The following is a 17601-nucleotide window of genomic DNA, read 5'->3' as shown; positions in this document are numbered from 1 at the left end:
TTATATAATATACAAATATGTATGTAGTTATATTAAAAATTTATATATATATTTTAGCAGCATCATTTTCTAATGCTTTTGGTTAGTTTGATAGCTTTAACCATGTGCAATTGTAAAAGATCCTATATGTGTAGGTACAGAAAGTAGCATATTATTTTAGAGCATAATAGAAACTAATCAACACTTGTATTTTACTTTTTAGAAGTCTAGTGTAGAGTAATATAAGAATATCTTGCAAGAATAGTGTAGAATAAATTAATACTTAGAGTAAAAGCCAATTCATTTGGCCTTCAATCAAAGTTATATTAACAAGCGCATTCAGAGCGACATTTATTGTTCATGAGAACGACCCAAGATACACTACCATTCTAATTGACCTGTACATCAATCTAGACCAATTAAATTGTGCTTTATTGTAACTTTATTACTACAGAGAGAGAGAGAGAATGAATTAGATTGATCAAGCCCAGTGAAGTTTCAAAATGTAAGTACAGAGCTTAGAAAGCCAGTAGGCTGTTTGGAATGGGCATTCGATTTATGAGTCAGGAGGTTCAAGTCCAGTTCCAGCTCTCGTTTCACTTACACAATTCCCAGCCAGCTCGATAAGCTCCCTGGGCTCAAGACACCTCATTTGTATAATGAGATGGTGAGGCTAGATATTTCCAAGACTCCTGATAGCTCTAAAAATTTATATATGCTGGGACTGCTGCATTTTCTTCAAGAGGTTCTCAAAAAAGTTTCATAAATTAACTTAAGTATTCTTTTGTAGTAAAGATTTCTAACTAAAATAAAATATTTATACACCAATTTAGTTCACAGTTTTTGAATTCCTACCATGTGCCAGGTACTGTGTGTAATTATAAATAGTTTATAGTTAAATGAGTAAAGAAGATAATGTAAACAGATGATTGTAAAGTAAATTTATAATTGCCATAATAAAACTTTGTCATAAGATAAAGGAGAAAGAAATTAAAACATCATGAGGGTTTTAATCTCCTAATTCTTAGTGTATTTACTCCCTCAAATAATTTTCTACACTTGGGAAACAGTGCTTTTAATTTTGTTTAAAACGTCATTTCTTTCAAAAATCTTTCCAAGTAGACCTATGGGGTCTTTTTCCGATACCCTTGTCATCGTTAGGATTTGTGTTTTGAATATTAATTATGTAAATTTGGTAACTCTTGTCTCATTAACATCAAATATATGATTTATTTGCAAAAATTTCCAAACCTTTTAACCAAGGTAAAACTGAAAAGTAATTATCATTAAGAAAAATAGAATATTTAAAATAGCCTGCTTATATAATCACACTTTTTAAAATTACTACTTAAAGATGAGTTTATTAGGAAAAGACTACTTTTTTTTAATCAGAGATAAGTGTATTTTTCAGAATTATGGATACCTACGAAATAAAAATGAAATAAGGATGATCAATCTATAAGTTAATTCCTAATGGAAGATGGATTTATCATGTGTATTTCTGCAATTATAGAAAAGTCATAATTGTGATTTTGAAAGAAGACAAAATAAATGTGACATTTTAAGGTGATTAAAATGGATTTGATTTGATTTTTAAACTCTTATGTTAATAACCTAAAAGTAAGTCATTTGTGTTTCATAATCTTTCAGTGTCAGATTTTTGTGCTTTCTTTTTCCAAAATCATATTAGAATTATAATCAGTTTGAAAGGATATAAGTGCAAAGATCCAAGCTAGTATTGTAGTGTAGATAGAAGATTGATGGAAAGAAGATAGATAGATAGATAGATAGATAGATAGATAGATAGATAGATAGATGGATAGATAGATGATAGATAAGTAGATGGATAACTAGATATGCATATAGATGTAGACATAGATGGCATGGTAACAGTGGGATATAATTCACAAGGAGAATAAATATTAACCAACTTTTATTGATAAATGTTTTACTGATATATAACATATATACAGAAAATTACACATGGTGTTCAGACTTGAAAACATTTGAAGCACCATCATCTACATAAAAAAGTAGAACATTACCAGAACCCGAGAAGCCCTCTTTTACCTGCTTACCATCACTCCCACACACAAAGGGTAATCACCATCTTCTAACGCTATAAATTGTTTTTGTCTGACTTTGAACCTCATATTAACAGAATCATAATGTATGTGGCTTACTTCACTCAACATTATATTTGTGAGATTAATTCAAGTTATTCTGTGCCATTGCCTTTAATTTATTCTTATTGTGGTACAGTAGTCAAATCTTCAACTTACTTATACATTGAATTATTGATTAACATTTTTAATTTTTTCTATTTGGGGTTATTAAGAATGGTGTTGCCGTGAACCCCTTTGCACGTGTTTTTTGGTACACACGTGCGCACATTTTTGTTGTCTGTATATCTGGCTCATAGGACTGCCTATGTCTACTTATGGAGATACTTTCAAAGAATTTTCCAAAGTGGTTGTACCAATACACTCCCAGATGCAATATATGAGAATTCCAGTCTTTCCACATTATTTTCAACACTTGGCATTTTCTAGCTTTATACTATTTTAAGCCTTTTGGTGAATGAGTGGTGGTATCTCGTTGTTCTTTTAAGTTCCTTGATAAGGAAATTGTACACTGTTTCATGATTATTAGATACTTAGCTATCCCCTTTTGTCAAGTGTTTTTTTAAGTATTACTCTTGCCATTTTATTATTGGTTTGTAGATTTCTGCCTGTTGGATCTGACCATTTCTAGTAGATGTGTGCTGAAGTCTCCAATTGTAGTAGTGGATTTATTTATTTCTCTCTGCAGTTGTATTAGGTTTTGCCTCACATAGTTTGATGCTCTGTTGTTAGACGTGTACATATTAAGGATTATTATGTCTTCTTGGAGAATTGACCCCTTTTTTATTGTGTAATACCCTTCTGTATCCCTGTTAACTTTGCTTGCTTTGAAGTCTGCTCTGTCTGAAATTAATATAACTGCTTTTGCTTTCTTTTGATTGGTGTTAGCATGGTATATTTTTCTCTGTTCATTTACTTTTAATTTATATGTATATTTACATTTAAAGTGGATTTCTCACAGATAAAATATAGTTGTTTTTTGATTCCCTCTGAAAATCTCTGTCTTTTAATTAGTGCATTTAGACCATTGATGTTCAAAGTGATTATTGATATAGTTGGATTAATATTTACCAGATTCATTATTGTTTTCTATTTGCTGCCCTTGTTCTTTGTTCCTATTTTTGTCTTCCACTCTTTTTCTGCCTTTTGTGGTTTTAATCAAGCATTTTACGTGATTGCATTTTCTCTCCTTAGTATATTGGTTATAATACTTTTCCTTTTTTTTATTTTTGCTAGTTGTTGCCCTGAAGTGTACAGTATACATTTATAGCTAATCCAAGTCCATCTTCAAATAACACTCTACCACTTTATGGGTAGCGTGATTACCTTATAATAACAAAATAATCCTAATTCCTCCCTTTGTCCCTTGTATCATTCTTGTCATTCATTTCACTTATATACAAGCACACATATGCATATATATATACACACACACATTAACATGTATACACACATAAGATATATACATAAGCATACATAATTGATACATTGTTGGTATTATTATTTTGAACAAATTGTTATCTGTTAGCTCAATTAAGAATAAGAAAAAAAAGTTTTATTTTACTTTCATTTATTCCTCTTCAATGCTCTTCCTTACTTTCTATCAATCTTATTTTCTGACCTATGTTATCTTCTTCTCCATAAAGAACTTCCTTTAACATGTTGCAAGGCAAGTCTACTGGCAACAAATTCCCCCAGTTTTTGTTTTTCTGAGAAAGTCTTTATTTTTCTTCATCTTTGAAAGGTAATTTTGTAGGGTACCGAATTCTAGATGGATTTTTTTTCTCTCAACATTTTAAATATTTCACTCCACTCTCTTCTTAGTTGAATGGTTTCCGAGGAGAAGTAATTTTTATCTTTCTTCCTATATAGATAAGGTATTTCTTTTCTTCTGGCTTCTTTCAGGGTTTTTTCTTTCTTTTTGATTTTCTGTAGTTTAAAAATTATAAGCCTATTTTTGGCATTTATGCTGCTTGGTGTTTTCTGAGCTTCCTGGATCATGGTTTGATCTCTGACACTAATTTTGGGGAAATTCTCATTCATTATGGTTTCAAATATTTCTTCTGTTCCTTGCTTTCTTCTTTGTCTGGTATTCCAAGTATGCATATGTTATACCTTTTGTGGTTGTCCCACAGTCCTTGGATATTCTGTTCTGCTTTTTTTTCAGTCTTTGTTGTCTTTGCTTTTGGTTTTAGAGAGTTCTGTTGGTATATCCTGTGGCTCAGAGATTCTGTCTGCAGCCATGTCCAGTCTACTAATGAACCCATCAGAGACAGCCTTCATTTCTGTTACAGTGTTTTGATCTCTTGCATTTCTTTTTGATTCTTTCTTAGGATTCCCATCTCTCTGCCGACATCACCCACCTACCTGTTCTTGCATGCCGTCTACTTTATCCATCAGAGCCCTTAGCATATTAGTCGTAGTTGTTTTAAATTTCTGGCCTGATAATTCCAACATCCCTGCCATGCCTGCTTCTGATGCTTGTTCTGTCTCCTAAAATTGTGGGGTTTGCCTTTTGATATACCTTGTAATTTTTTCTTGATACCTGGACATGATGTACTTGGGTAAAAGGAACTGCTGTAACCAGGCCTTTAGTCATGTGATGGTGAGGTGTGGGGAGGAGAAGCGTTCTATGGTCCTGCGATTAGGTCTGTCTTTTATTGAATCTATGCCTCTGGATTGTGAACTTTGCAAGAGCTTCTCAGTTTTTTTTTCTCCCCTCTACATACAACTAAGTTAGGACAAGATGGCTAGAGTGGGCTGAAATTCGGTATTTCCTTTCCCCCAGGTCAGTTAGGCTCTGATATACCCCAGAAAGTTAGTCTCTGGTTAACTAGTTTTCCCTGAGGGCGGACCTTCTTAAGAAGAACAGAGAGCTCTGGAGTATTTCAAATTAGTTCCTTTTCCCCTCCCACTGTGGGAAGCAAGAGGGGATTTTTCTTCAATATTTACTGTGGGAACCTGGTTGAGCTCCTGGCGGTGAGTATCAAAATTTTGTGAGGAGTCCCCCTCTGACTGCGTCCCCCTGTAGTTTTTAACTCCCAGACTTGTCCACACTGATCCTCTAGCAATTTGTCAATAGCAGTTCAGGTTTTCCTACCCCAGCACTGGTTCCCACGGTTGTTTCTTCTCTTGAGTCTCTGCTCTGGGAAGTCATGACTCCCTGTATTTGCCTGTCTGTCTCCCCAATCTTGGAGGCAGCAGTTTGCCCTGTGTCCTCTCTTCTCTGATAGATTCAGGAAGAGTTGTTGATTTTTCAGTCTGTTCATGTTTTTACTCATTAGGGCGGAGTGGTGACTTCCAAGCTCCTTACATGCGCAACCAGAAACCAGAAGTCTGTTAGGATTTCTTTATATACTCTGGATATGAGCCATTCATTGGCTATATGGATTGCAATTGTTTTAACTGATATTTTTAAAAAAGAAAGAGATAGTAAAATAAGTGACTTTTGAGGAAAAATTTATATGATCATACATCTTTATTTTGTTTGAAAAATAATGATCTATGGGGCCGGCCCGGTGGCGCAAGCGGTTAAGTGCGCGCGCTCCGCTGCGGCGGCCCGGGGTTCGCTGGTTCGGATCCCGGGCGCGCACCGACGCACCACTTGGTAAGCCATGCTGTGGCGGCGTCCCATATAAAGTGGAGGAAGATGGGCACAGATGTTAGCCCAGGGCCGTCTTCCTCAGCAAAGAAAAAAAAAAAAAAAAAAAAAAGAGGAGGATTGGCGGATGTTAGCTCAGGGCTGATCTCCTCACAAAAAAAAAAAGACAAAAGAAAAATAATGATCTGTCATTATATTACATGAGGAAACTTGTTAAGATATCAGAAATGCAATATAAGCCAAATACGGTTGATGTCCTCTAATTTAGTGTTATTCTTAACAAACCAAAAAAAAGGTTTTTTTTTAAGCCTGCTAGGTGATTAAATAATAGAAAGATTATTTCAGGAAGAAGAGTTATTTGAAGTGGACTATATGGTAGGACATTTCTGAGGGAAATATGGGCAAAATGTGGGCCAAGTTGAAGAATATTTGCAATGACTGGTTGAAGTTTATCCCGGTGTAGGTACCAGCAACGAATTGCACTACTTTCTCCGCTCCAATCCCCAGTGTAGACACATTTCTCTTGCTACAGTAGGGAGTGGGCAAAATCTACTCTTAAATATTAACATTTCTTTTTCCATTATCTTCTCATTATCTAGGGAAGATTAGGTCTCTAGAAGAGATAATTGAACCAAGAAGGAAGACCCCAGGCTGTCTTTCTGAGCATAACTCTCTGTAAATGAGCTACATTGTACTTACCAATATTCGGTTCTTTCGTATACATAATCAATGATGATATAAAATTATTCAAAAGCGACTTCTATATAACCTCATATAACTCTGCAAATGAAATACAATAAATGTTTTAAGGAGGAAAGGGCTGTAAACATGTAAAGCACATGACATTTTGGTGCTATGAATAAAGGATGGCCCTAAACAGCAGTTGTTCCTACTCTCAAACATTTTTATGTCTGAAAAAAGGCTGAGGGCAAATATATAAAAATAGAGGGGATAAAAAAGCAGTGTTCCTCTGGGCGAGTAATTTATTTCATTGCTTGAATTTCCAACATGAATATTTACTATTTTTGTCATTAAAAATGTCAGATGGGAACAAACAAGAATACTGCCATTTCATATTTTTTATTATCATACGATCAATAAATAGTCCACAAATGACAAATTATTGTAATGGGGAATAGACACATCCATGTCCCTTTTTGGAATTTAAGAGGTAAAAAAATTTCCTCCTCTTGATGTCAGATAAAGTTTCTAGGAACATTACAAGCTTTTAAAAAATGTGCATTTACAAATTTGCAATAAGAGATAGACTATTCACGTGGTCACGTGTTTTATTGAATTGTTGATAAACAATCATCAGTTCAGTCAAAATGTGGAACTAATATTTTGTTTCATTTTGAAAAAAGCGTAGAGCAATAGTTTCACAGAGCTCTATATAATGTACGTGTATGCATGATTTTACATTCTTTTACTTTTTTCACTCAACATGGGTAAAGATTTTCTCATACAATCATAGTTTTTTGATAGACTCTTTTGTCTTCTATACCAGAGGTGAGAAAACATTTCCTGTTTTTGTTGTTGTTAATGGGTTTTTTTCTATTCTTTGTGATTGAACAGCCTGTTTTTTCCAGTACCAATATTTCTGGTTTAGTCTTGTTTTAGATTATTTTTACTATAATGTGCTCTATTTACACATCGATGTGACCTTGTACAAAATTTGTGCATAGTCTGGTTCAAGGGTGAGTTTGATTTAGGATGATTTAAAATTCAGGCATCCTTTCTCTGATTACAAAGAAAAATGTTAATATGCAGCAGTGATATCCAAAAATGTATTATAATCTCACAACCTTGATTGAGAGTTGGGGTGTGGATAATTTCAATAGGTTCACACAGAGGTGTTATTGTTCCTTTACTTTGTAACAGTAAACATATAATCATACTCTACACTTACTTTGAAATAACTACTGTGGGCCAGGGCCATGGTAAACAATTTTTCATGGATTATCTCCTTTTTTCCTTTACAACCACTCTATGCTGTAGGAAAAGTTTAACCATTTCATGCAAAAGAAATTTGAAGCTTAGATAGATTCGTCTAGTAAGTGATGGAGTTAGGATAGTGACCTGAGCATGCTCATTTGAGTCTTATTTTCTTCAAATTATATGACATTATTATGACTTTGACCAGAAATATTTTAAATATATAGCGTCCTAATTTGAAGATTGTGAACTCTTTAATAGTACAATTTTCATTAAGGAATGTGGTATGTTTCTGTGTGTGTTTACTCTTCTTTTCTCCCACTTTTTTTCATTGTTTTAATTTTTTCCTTTTTCTTCCTCAGATAGTTTTCCTTCAACTAGTTCTTGTTGAATTAATTTGATAACTCCAATGCATTGCTGTGGCGTGATATCATCTTTAGAATGTGTAAGACTATAGGGAAACATAAAAAATAATAACAAAGATTGTTTATTTCCAAGTAAATTATCTATACCCATTTTATCGTATTATAAATAAACTTGGATCTATACCACTTGTTTACATAATTACTTTCAAGGCATCTCTTTGAATTAAGAGGGTCATTTATTCTTCCTGTACTCTCTGTCAAATTCTCCAACTGTGAAAATAATAGGCAGTAGTTTAATGAAACAATATAGGAAAAGTTGAAATGAAAAAATGCATTTTTTTCAGTTTACTCTACTTCTGTATCCTCTCTGATTTATAACAACATATTTCAAACACAATTCATATAAGTTGGCAATTATAGAAGTCAAGAGCACATTTGTTATATTTTGAAGATGAATTTGCCCGAAATAAATTTTGAAAAGCTTTGACGTCACATTCCACAGCTGGTTAAGCCAGATCCTCCCTGCCTGTGCACTCCACACCCCTCCTTCAGCTCCCCAGCCCCTCGAGTACGTATGAGTCTCCTCCTGGTGTTCAGATATAACCACAAACCAGTGTGACACCTCAGAGAGAACATCATTTTTGTATCTTAAGGACTGTGTTCCCTTGCTTCCTACGTCCTCCCTCCAAGAGATAAATAAAATAAATAAATAAAAGTTTTTTTCTCATTCTATGTGTCGTTTCTCAAAACCCTGAATGCTATCAGTACTGGATTATTGTCAGTCTTAATCATTTTTATGTTTAGCTATTGACTAACTCTTCCTTTGTTACGTTATATATGGAGACCTCTAAATCAGATAGTCATTATCAGCTGATGAACAGAAGATCAAGCCATTTGTGGGACAACTACACAACTCGTTTTTGATGGAGTTAACATCTCTATAGGAATGTTTGTACAATAAATCAGCTTTTATTATTTTATTTTCGTTTTTATTCCTTTCATTACTATTGATAAAATAAGTATGGACACATTTGTTAGTGCTGCCGCTAGTAAGACATGTAGGGCCCTTAAATACAATACAATTGGAAAAATAGATTTGCGTTATTGAATGTGCCAGAGTTTGTGAATTTTTATATTAAATCAGACAATGAGCAGTAAATTCAGTTGTGAATAAAGAACAAAATAAAATGATAAATAGGATATTCTAGATTTTTATTTTTTTTTATTGTGGAAGGTGAGAGATTAACGCAATCTTTAGATAGAGAGAGAGATTCAAACTCTCTAAATTCAAAAGCCTATTATTTAAATTTCCTGCATTTGTTCTCAAGAACACAGTAATGAAATATAATGGACTTTCTGTAATAAGATAAAATATTATCTATCCTCCTTCAAGGGTTAGGTGTTAGGATATTGCCTTCCAGTTTCTAAGATCTCATATGTCAATGAGTGTGTGCTATAAGCCAATTTTATTTAGAAAACTTCCTTAAAATGACAAATATTGGATTTTGTTTATATTATTTTGGTGTGTCTGTGTTTGTGTGTGTGTTGTATCATAAACTACATGATATGACAAGATGAAGTTAAATTACCTTAAATCCTATTTCCTTTGATGCCTCAAATCCTCCTTTCACCCTTTTGTTATTAATCATTTGTATTTAAATATTAATTATATACACACACACATATACAGATATGTTATGCATATCAACACTAGAAGTTATTTCCCTGACCCAAATAAGGGATAGTCAGTATCACCACTGGAGCACTGTGGTAGGGGTGTATACAAAGGTGGTGTGGGGTTAGGGAAAAAGTTATGCCTTACCCATAATAAACTGCATTCTCTATTGTTGCTACGTACTCATAGTCAATCTTGGATACTCTTAAGGACTTATTTAGAAAATATGTCATGGTACAAATCATGTATTCACTCACTGCATCTGAACTGACACGTCTATCCCTCTGTCTTTGATTATCACCTACAAGTTTTTGACTCCCAAATTAGTAATCCTATTTTTGACATAACTTTTAAGAAATATATCTGCGTTGTCACTCTTTCTACTGGATGTTTCCAACTGAGTGTTATTCAACTCAGAGTCAAAATGCCCAAAACCAAGCTCCGTTACATGCTCTCCGCAGGGGAGCTTCTTTGCTCCATATATTAATGCTATCACTTATGCTACAAACCTCAGTTGCCTTTCCCTGCCTCAATCGTGTACATTTTCAGTGTTTCATAATCTTGCCAGTTCTAATTGTTTTTCATAATCCATCTTCTTCAGATAAATCGTTGCCACTGCTTAGCTCAGGTCTTTATCATCTCACTAATGGCCTTAATGTTTTCCTTGGTTTCGTTTTTCCCTCACACTGTCCCCTCTCTTTCTCTTAAGAACATGGGCTTACACAAGAACTAGTATGGGCTGTGGATACAGATATGTCAGTGAACAAGTAGGCAACATCCCTTGCCCTTGTGGAGCTTGCATTCCAAGGAGAGATGTCAACCATAATCACGATAAATGAGTAAATTATACAGCATGTTAGAAGCTGATAACTACTTTGGAAAACGAGAACATGTTAAGCAGGAAAGGAAGTAATGATTGGCAGAGGGAAGTGTGGAAAGATGTATTCATTTAAAATAGATGAGTCCAAGTAGTCCTAAGAGAGTGACATTTGAACAAAAACTTGAAGGATGTGAGGGAGTAAGCGAGGGAGTAAGCTTAGAAATATTTAAGGAAGAGCATTCAAGGTATAGGAATAGAAAGTAAAAAGTTCTGAGGCAGGAGGATATCTACATGTTCAAGGGGTAGCAAAGAAGCCGGTGTGGTTGAGGTGGAGGAAATGAGGAAAAAGTGAGATGAGTTCAGAGAGGTGAGAGGGGGCTGGAGAATGTGGCATCTTTTTAGCCCTAGAAAGGGCTCTGGCTTTTACTGAATAAGATGGGAAGCCATTGTGGAGTTGCGAATGGTGGAATGAAATGATCTGAATTATGTTTTACAAACCATTCTAGTTGTTGAGAAAAGAATATCTTTTTAAAACACAAAGATTACTATACACTTCTGCTTTAAAATATGTTTGGTTTTTAAGAAAATTATCCTCAGGAGAAATTTCTAGTCTCACATAATTGATGAAACTCCTCCTCATCTCCTGATACTATTCATCCCAAGACACTCATGGAAAAATCAGGCCACAATACATGATTCCATAATTAGGTGCTGAGGCCGTGTGACGTAAACTCAAACTTTATAGAAATGGTAAAATTATACAAGTGCAAATCATTATGGAACAATTTGTTTGGGTGTTTGAACACGAGCTTGATCTTGAGGATAAATAAAAGGAATTAGTCAAAGGAGTGTAGGTAGAGGAGGTTGTATCAGCAAAGACATAAAATCAAGAATGTCCGGTGGGACAGTGAAATAGCCTGCCTTTTGGGGAGAAGTGGGGCGGATGGAAGGCAAACAGAAGAGGGGAAAATTGTAGATTTTTTGAGGAGAAGAATAAAGAAATAAAATCACTTTAGACAGTAGCCTGGCAGATGGTTCTGATTTATAGAAGGAAAACGAACAAACAAAAACCAATTCTTATATAAGTCAACACTTGCCGTCTACCTAAAGGAGCATGCCCTTGTCACAGCTTGGGGAAAATCAGTGACCTTAGATGAATGATGCTTTTGACCAAAGAGGGTTTCCGTTATTTTCCCAAGAGATTTATGCCTGGCCAAAGGGAAGAAAATGGAATTGAAGACAAAGGGAGTTATTTTTCTCCTCTGTGCTTAGGTGTGTGTGTTGCTGGTGTGTATCAGATCCTAGACTTTTCAATGATGTTTACTGTCAAATGTATAAAGTTAGTGTGTGACAACTGCACTGAACTGAAAGAACATTGTAAAGTCTGATTTATATAATAAAGTTTGTGTTTTGTTTGTCAGGTAACAGAAACACGGACGGGTCCGCTTGGCTGCAGTAACTACGACAACCTAGATTCTGTCAGTTCAGTTCTGGTTCAGAGTCCTGAGAATAAGATTCAGTTGCAAGGTATGTCAGTAAAATTTCATAATTCTCTACAAGCCTGGATGACAATTACCCAGTTGTGATTTCTTTCTTTCTTTTTTATTAAGTAATCCGTATGTGTAGAATTAGGCGGTTAAAATTCTCATAAAAGGCTAATTTCCTAATTTTTAACTGATATAAACATTCTAGACCAGATAAAGAAAATGTTAAAATTCACTTTACTTCTTCAATTTAGTAATCTATAGCAATTGAAAGTTTATCATGGTAATATTTTACTTCCATACAGTAATCATTATCTCAATAAGTACCAGTTTTTCCATAGGTCTGCCTGAACTTTGACTTCTTTCTTATAGATTCTGGTAAAAGTTGTAACCATATTTATGTATAGTGTAACATGAACTGTTGACATTTTAAATCTGGTAGTTAAGGCTGCATTTGTCTCCTGACAAATAGGAATGTACTTGAGAATATATTAACAAACTATTTATATTTGCATTGTTTCCATTGTAAAGATAGATTATGTGATAAAGATAATAATTTACCATCTTTTTTCTAATACTATATTCTGTGAGATAGTTCAATAGAGGATTGTTGAAATAATAACTTTTAATAAATATATACCATTCCAGGGGCCGGCCCGGCGGCGCAAGCGGTTAAGTGCGCGTGCTCTGCTGCGGCGGCCCGGGGTTCGCCAGTTTGGATCCCGGGTGCGTACCCACTCACCGCTTGTTAAGCCATGCTGTGGCAGTGTCCCATATAAAGTAGAGGAAGATGGGCATGGATGTTAGCCCAGGGCCAGTCTTCCTCAGCAAAAAAAAAAGAGGGAGATTGGCATGGATGTTAGCTCAGGGATGGTCCTCCTTACGAAAAAAAAATTATATATATACATATACCATTCTGAAAATGGTTATGGGTGTGTACTTATTCATACAGGCAGGAAAAGGTGATGAATATACATGTTTAAACAGGTACTAGTTGAACAAGTGCAGAAAGGTCTTTGTGATGACACACTGTCTAAATTAAGTTGACTGATCAAAGGGGTAATTTTGAATTGTTCTTCTCTAGCTTATCTTTTTTAATTGCATAAGTAAGAGCTATATTTGCATTTTTCAGTTTTAGATAAGAATGCTTACAAGTTTCAGAAATTCTGCCATTTTTTCTCAACTTTCCAATTTTGAAAAATGTAACAGCATTGGGTTATTTAAATTTACCCTAAATAATAAATGAATGTCATTCATTTTGAATTGTATAAAAATTACAAAGAAAATACTTAAAAATTTTAAACTTTAAATGCTATCCAATTTATCATTATCAGTTTTAGATTTACAGTTATTGAAATATTTTCTATAATTGAAATAGAAATGCAATCTACTAATATTACTCGTAATTCTCTATGGCATACTCCTTAAATGTATGGATTAGCTTTCCATCAGAGTATTAACTTTCATCAAAAAGGGCAAAGAATGTTTATATCAAACATATGTTTGTTTCAATTGATTTATTATTAAAATTTATTTATTAACACGATTTATTGATTTTTACTTGTGAATCCCTGTGTTCAGTTTTCAGAATATTATATTATAGAAACAAAACTTAAGCCTCCTATATATCTTAAAAAAAATTAACACACAGAATAAATGAAGCAACACTTTCCTTTTGTATAACTATCATTTCTACTCTTTTCAATTTTTGTGAGTAACACAGAAAGCTGCATCTCTATCTTTCACCTTTTTCTATTTCTAGGCCTATGTTTTCAATTGTCTATCGCAACTTTATTGTACTTATGCGATACAAAGACCTTTCCAAAGATAATCTTAGGAAATCAGCATCAAGACTCTCAACTTCCCATGTACTCTTTCTTGAATTTCATCTCTACTCATAGTCCAAGTATCATGTTGATTCACCTTTTCAACCTCACCTTTAATAATAGCCCTTCTCTACTTTAAAAAAGAATGCAAAGCATTCAATGATTCTGGATCAATGTTACCGTAATACATTCCTTTGAAGATTACAAAAAATTCTAGGTCACTATATGTCACAATTGGAAAAACTGGTGTCTCTGAAGAACCTCTTATTAAGGTATCACCATAGGTCTTTGTGTCTTTCATAATTAGTTATCTAGTTAGATAGTTGGTTGATTTGATGGATGAATGGATGGATATAGATATAGATGATATATATATATATATAGAGGGAGAGAGAGAGAGAGAGAGATAGATAGATAGACAGACAGACAGACAGACAGGTGATAGATAGTTTTTTTGTGTGTTTTGTTTTTCAGCACAAGGTGAAGTATTAGAATCAGTGCTTGGCCTGCTTGGGGATCTTCTGAATTCAGATATATTATTGAGAGGAGTCTAGAATTGAAGAGCACTAGTCAGCTGGTCATTTTCACTTAGCTGTTTGTCTTGCTAGAACTTATATTTGTGTGACACAAATTACAATTTTCTTGATGACTCTCATCAATTTCATAAATTTTTTGTTTTTTTGTGAGGAAGATTAGCCCTGAGCTAACATCGGTTGCCAATCCTCCTCTTTTTTTGCTGAGGAAGACTGGCCCTGGGCTAACATCCGTACCCATCTTCCTCTACTTTACATGGGATGCTGCCATAGCATGGCTTGCCAAGGGGTGTGTTGGTCTGCACCTGGGATCCAAACCTATGAATCCTGGGCCACCAAGGCGGAGTGCGCAAACTTAACCACTATGCCACCGGGCTGACCCAATTTTGTAAGTGTTTTATATATATTTCACCAAATATTGCTTCTTTATTTCTTTCTTCTCATTCTGGGGTTCCAATTAAAAGTATTTTCAGACATTTAAGTTATGACCTGTATATCTTTTATACTGTCCTATATTTTATATTCTCTTGCCTTTTTATTATTCTGTGTTCAATATTTTTTCTGATGTAGTCCAGTTTGCTAATTATATCTTCAGCTGTGTCTAGTCTGCTATTAAATCCATCAATTACTTCTTAACTCCAATTTATGTATTTTTATTTGCAGAATTCCCATTTATCCTTTCCAGTTTGTCAAAATTGTCTGTTTTGTCATTTAATTTTTGATCAGGTGATTGAAATGAATTTATAGTTCATGTTTGATAGACTCTATATCTTTTCTTGTTTTTTTATATGCTCATTATATTTTTTATTGCATTCTGATGCTGTGCATGAAAATTAGTACAAATAATTTAAAATTATTGAAAATGTTTTCTTCCTCCAGAGAAGATTTACTTTTGTTTCCAAATAGTACTTTAATTCATTTTTAACTGAGCCATTTGATAATGTACTTTAGACCTGGTGAAGGCTAGTGTTTTTTTATATTTTTTAAATACTTCTTGGATATATAGCCCTTCTGGATTCCAGCAAATCCTGAGGACTTTCATCTCTTTATCATGGCTGGCTCAAAACCTCAATTTTTGCTTTGCTAACTGAGCAAAACTCTAAGAAAAAAGCTATGCCCGGGGGCCGGCCCGGTGGCGCAAGCGGTTAAGTGCGCGCGCTCCGCTGCGGCGGCCCGGGGTTCGCTGGTTCAGATCCCGGACGCGCACCGACGCACTGCTTGGCAAGCCATGCTGTGGCGGCGTCCCATATAAAGTGGAGGAAGATGGGCACAGATGTTAGCCCAGGGCCGTCTTCCTCAGCAAAAAAAAAAAAAAGAGGAGGATTGGCAGATGTTAGCACAGGGCTGATCTCCTCACAAAAAAAAAAAAAAAAAGCTATGCCCAGTGTTTGACTCACTCCCCAATGATTCTCTTCTTGCCAGGTTAGCCCCAGAAATCCTCACTGCTTTATTGGCCTTCAGATCCCCTCAAATAGATTATTTTTAATGTTTTCTCCAGATTTGCTAGTTGTTCCTAGTAAGAAAGTTGGTTAAAAAAAATCTAGTCTTCCAATACTGGACACTCCATATTTTACTCTGTAGTTCTCAGCTTGTAGCACCGGCCCTGCCTCCCATGTGCGCTTTCTCAGTACACCCACCGCTCAGAACTAGCTTCTTAAGCATTGTCTCAGCACCAAGTAGACCCTCTCTAAGTGCAGCCTTACCAGTATGCCTCTTCTGTTGTCTCTATACATTAAAAAAAGCAAAATTCCCTAGGACAGCCCCAAGTCACTCTGAGTTGTCTACCAAGGCAGTTCAAATTATCTCTAGATATCGATTATGGTTTATCTTAGTGGTCTAATTATAAAATTACAAAGTTTTGAATGGTCTGTCCCTAGACCTCTTTTCCCAAACATCTTTATTATATTTAGTGTGGTATTACAGAATGTCAGTTTTCTTTTTTTATAGGTAGATAGATCGATAGATTGACAGACAGATAGATATAGATAATTATGGTGTAAATGCTTGTATTTCTAAAACTAAACTCATCATTTCTTGCCACCAATCATTCCTCCCCAAATTACTTCTCTGTTTCTGCAACAGCACTATCATCTTTACAGATTGAAAGTTATAATGCAATTACTTGGTTTATGGCATTTTTAATGTTGCATGTATTCTCTGGATTTCTTTTTTTTTTTTTTTTGTAAAGTTAAGATTGAGACAGATCAGCAGTTTCCATATATCTCGTCCACACATTTACAGTTACCTAAGATGTTTCAACAGATATGTGCTGATTCCTGAGTCTCATTAGCAGAGACTCTGACTTAGCCTGTTTTTAACACTAAATAGGGGTGTTTTCAGAAGAAGTCACTAGATATTTCTGAAGTGTGCAGTAATTTGGTGACCTGCAGGGCTAGATGTTTAAGAATATTTCTTTCTTTGTCATTTTACTCCTCTAACTCATTTGACACATTTTACCTGCCTTACATCAAATAATGTGCTGTCTAGTAGATTCTGTTTCCTCTTCTCCTATTACCTAAATTGCCTTTCCATCACCAATTCTCTGGTTTAGATGTTTTTAATCTTCTGTCTAAACTAATCATTTTTCTTTATATCTTCTACTTCCAAATAAGTACCACTCAGAGTATCCTACATGGTTAGAAGTTATTTAAATATAGAAGAATTAATTCCATACACTTCACTCTGATATAGAAACCCCAATAACATTACTCTAAATTTATTTTTTAAGCAACTCATGTTCATGTGCACTGAAACAATACTACCACTTCTATTTTAAAAATATATTCCACAGTTCATTTGTGTGTGATGTTGTTAATGCATAATCCTTTGCTACAAAAAAACTATCTCTTAATGTTGAAAACAATCCATGTGTTAAATAGTGTTACAGTCTGTCTTTTTGATGAAAATTTTTATTGATCATATGAACCTAATATAATTGCTTAGTCAATTAATTATACCTAGTGAATTATATGTATCCCAACTCTAGTAGTTATCAAATACTATTGTATAATATTACCATATAATTACTTATTCTATTTTTCCTAAATATATTGCAAGTATCTTTAGGGCAAGGATATGTATAGGTAATCTGCATATTTGTACTTTACCTAGCAATTCTCTTCCAAATGGGAAGCATTTAATAAATGTTATTTATTTAAGATGAAATAAAAATGAATAACGAAGTGAATACATAAGTGCTAAGAGTACTTTTCCTGACCAAAATAGGGAAGAATTAATCTGAAAGAATGAGGCAGGTATAA

At 34.4% G+C, this 17601-nt stretch overlaps 1 protein-coding gene across 1 annotated transcript in view; it reads left to right on the top strand.

Moving 5' to 3' along the window:
* The window catches only part of BRINP3 (BMP/retinoic acid inducible neural specific 3), a 387516-nt gene that overhangs the window by 243932 nt on the left and 125983 nt on the right, over positions 1–17601 (top strand). The window contains exon 5 of the mRNA XM_058533704.1: positions 11920–12025. Within this exon, the coding sequence (XP_058389687.1) occupies positions 11920–12025 (106 nt within the window). The remainder of the gene's footprint in view (positions 1–11919; positions 12026–17601) is intronic.

This window comes from Diceros bicornis, chromosome 38 (assembly GCF_020826845.1).
Source record: "Diceros bicornis minor isolate mBicDic1 chromosome 38, mDicBic1.mat.cur, whole genome shotgun sequence".
Lineage (NCBI taxonomy): Eukaryota > Metazoa > Chordata > Mammalia > Perissodactyla > Rhinocerotidae > Diceros > Diceros bicornis.
Note: the sequence above shows the minus strand (reverse complement) of the source record. Positions and strands in the feature narration are given on the sequence as shown.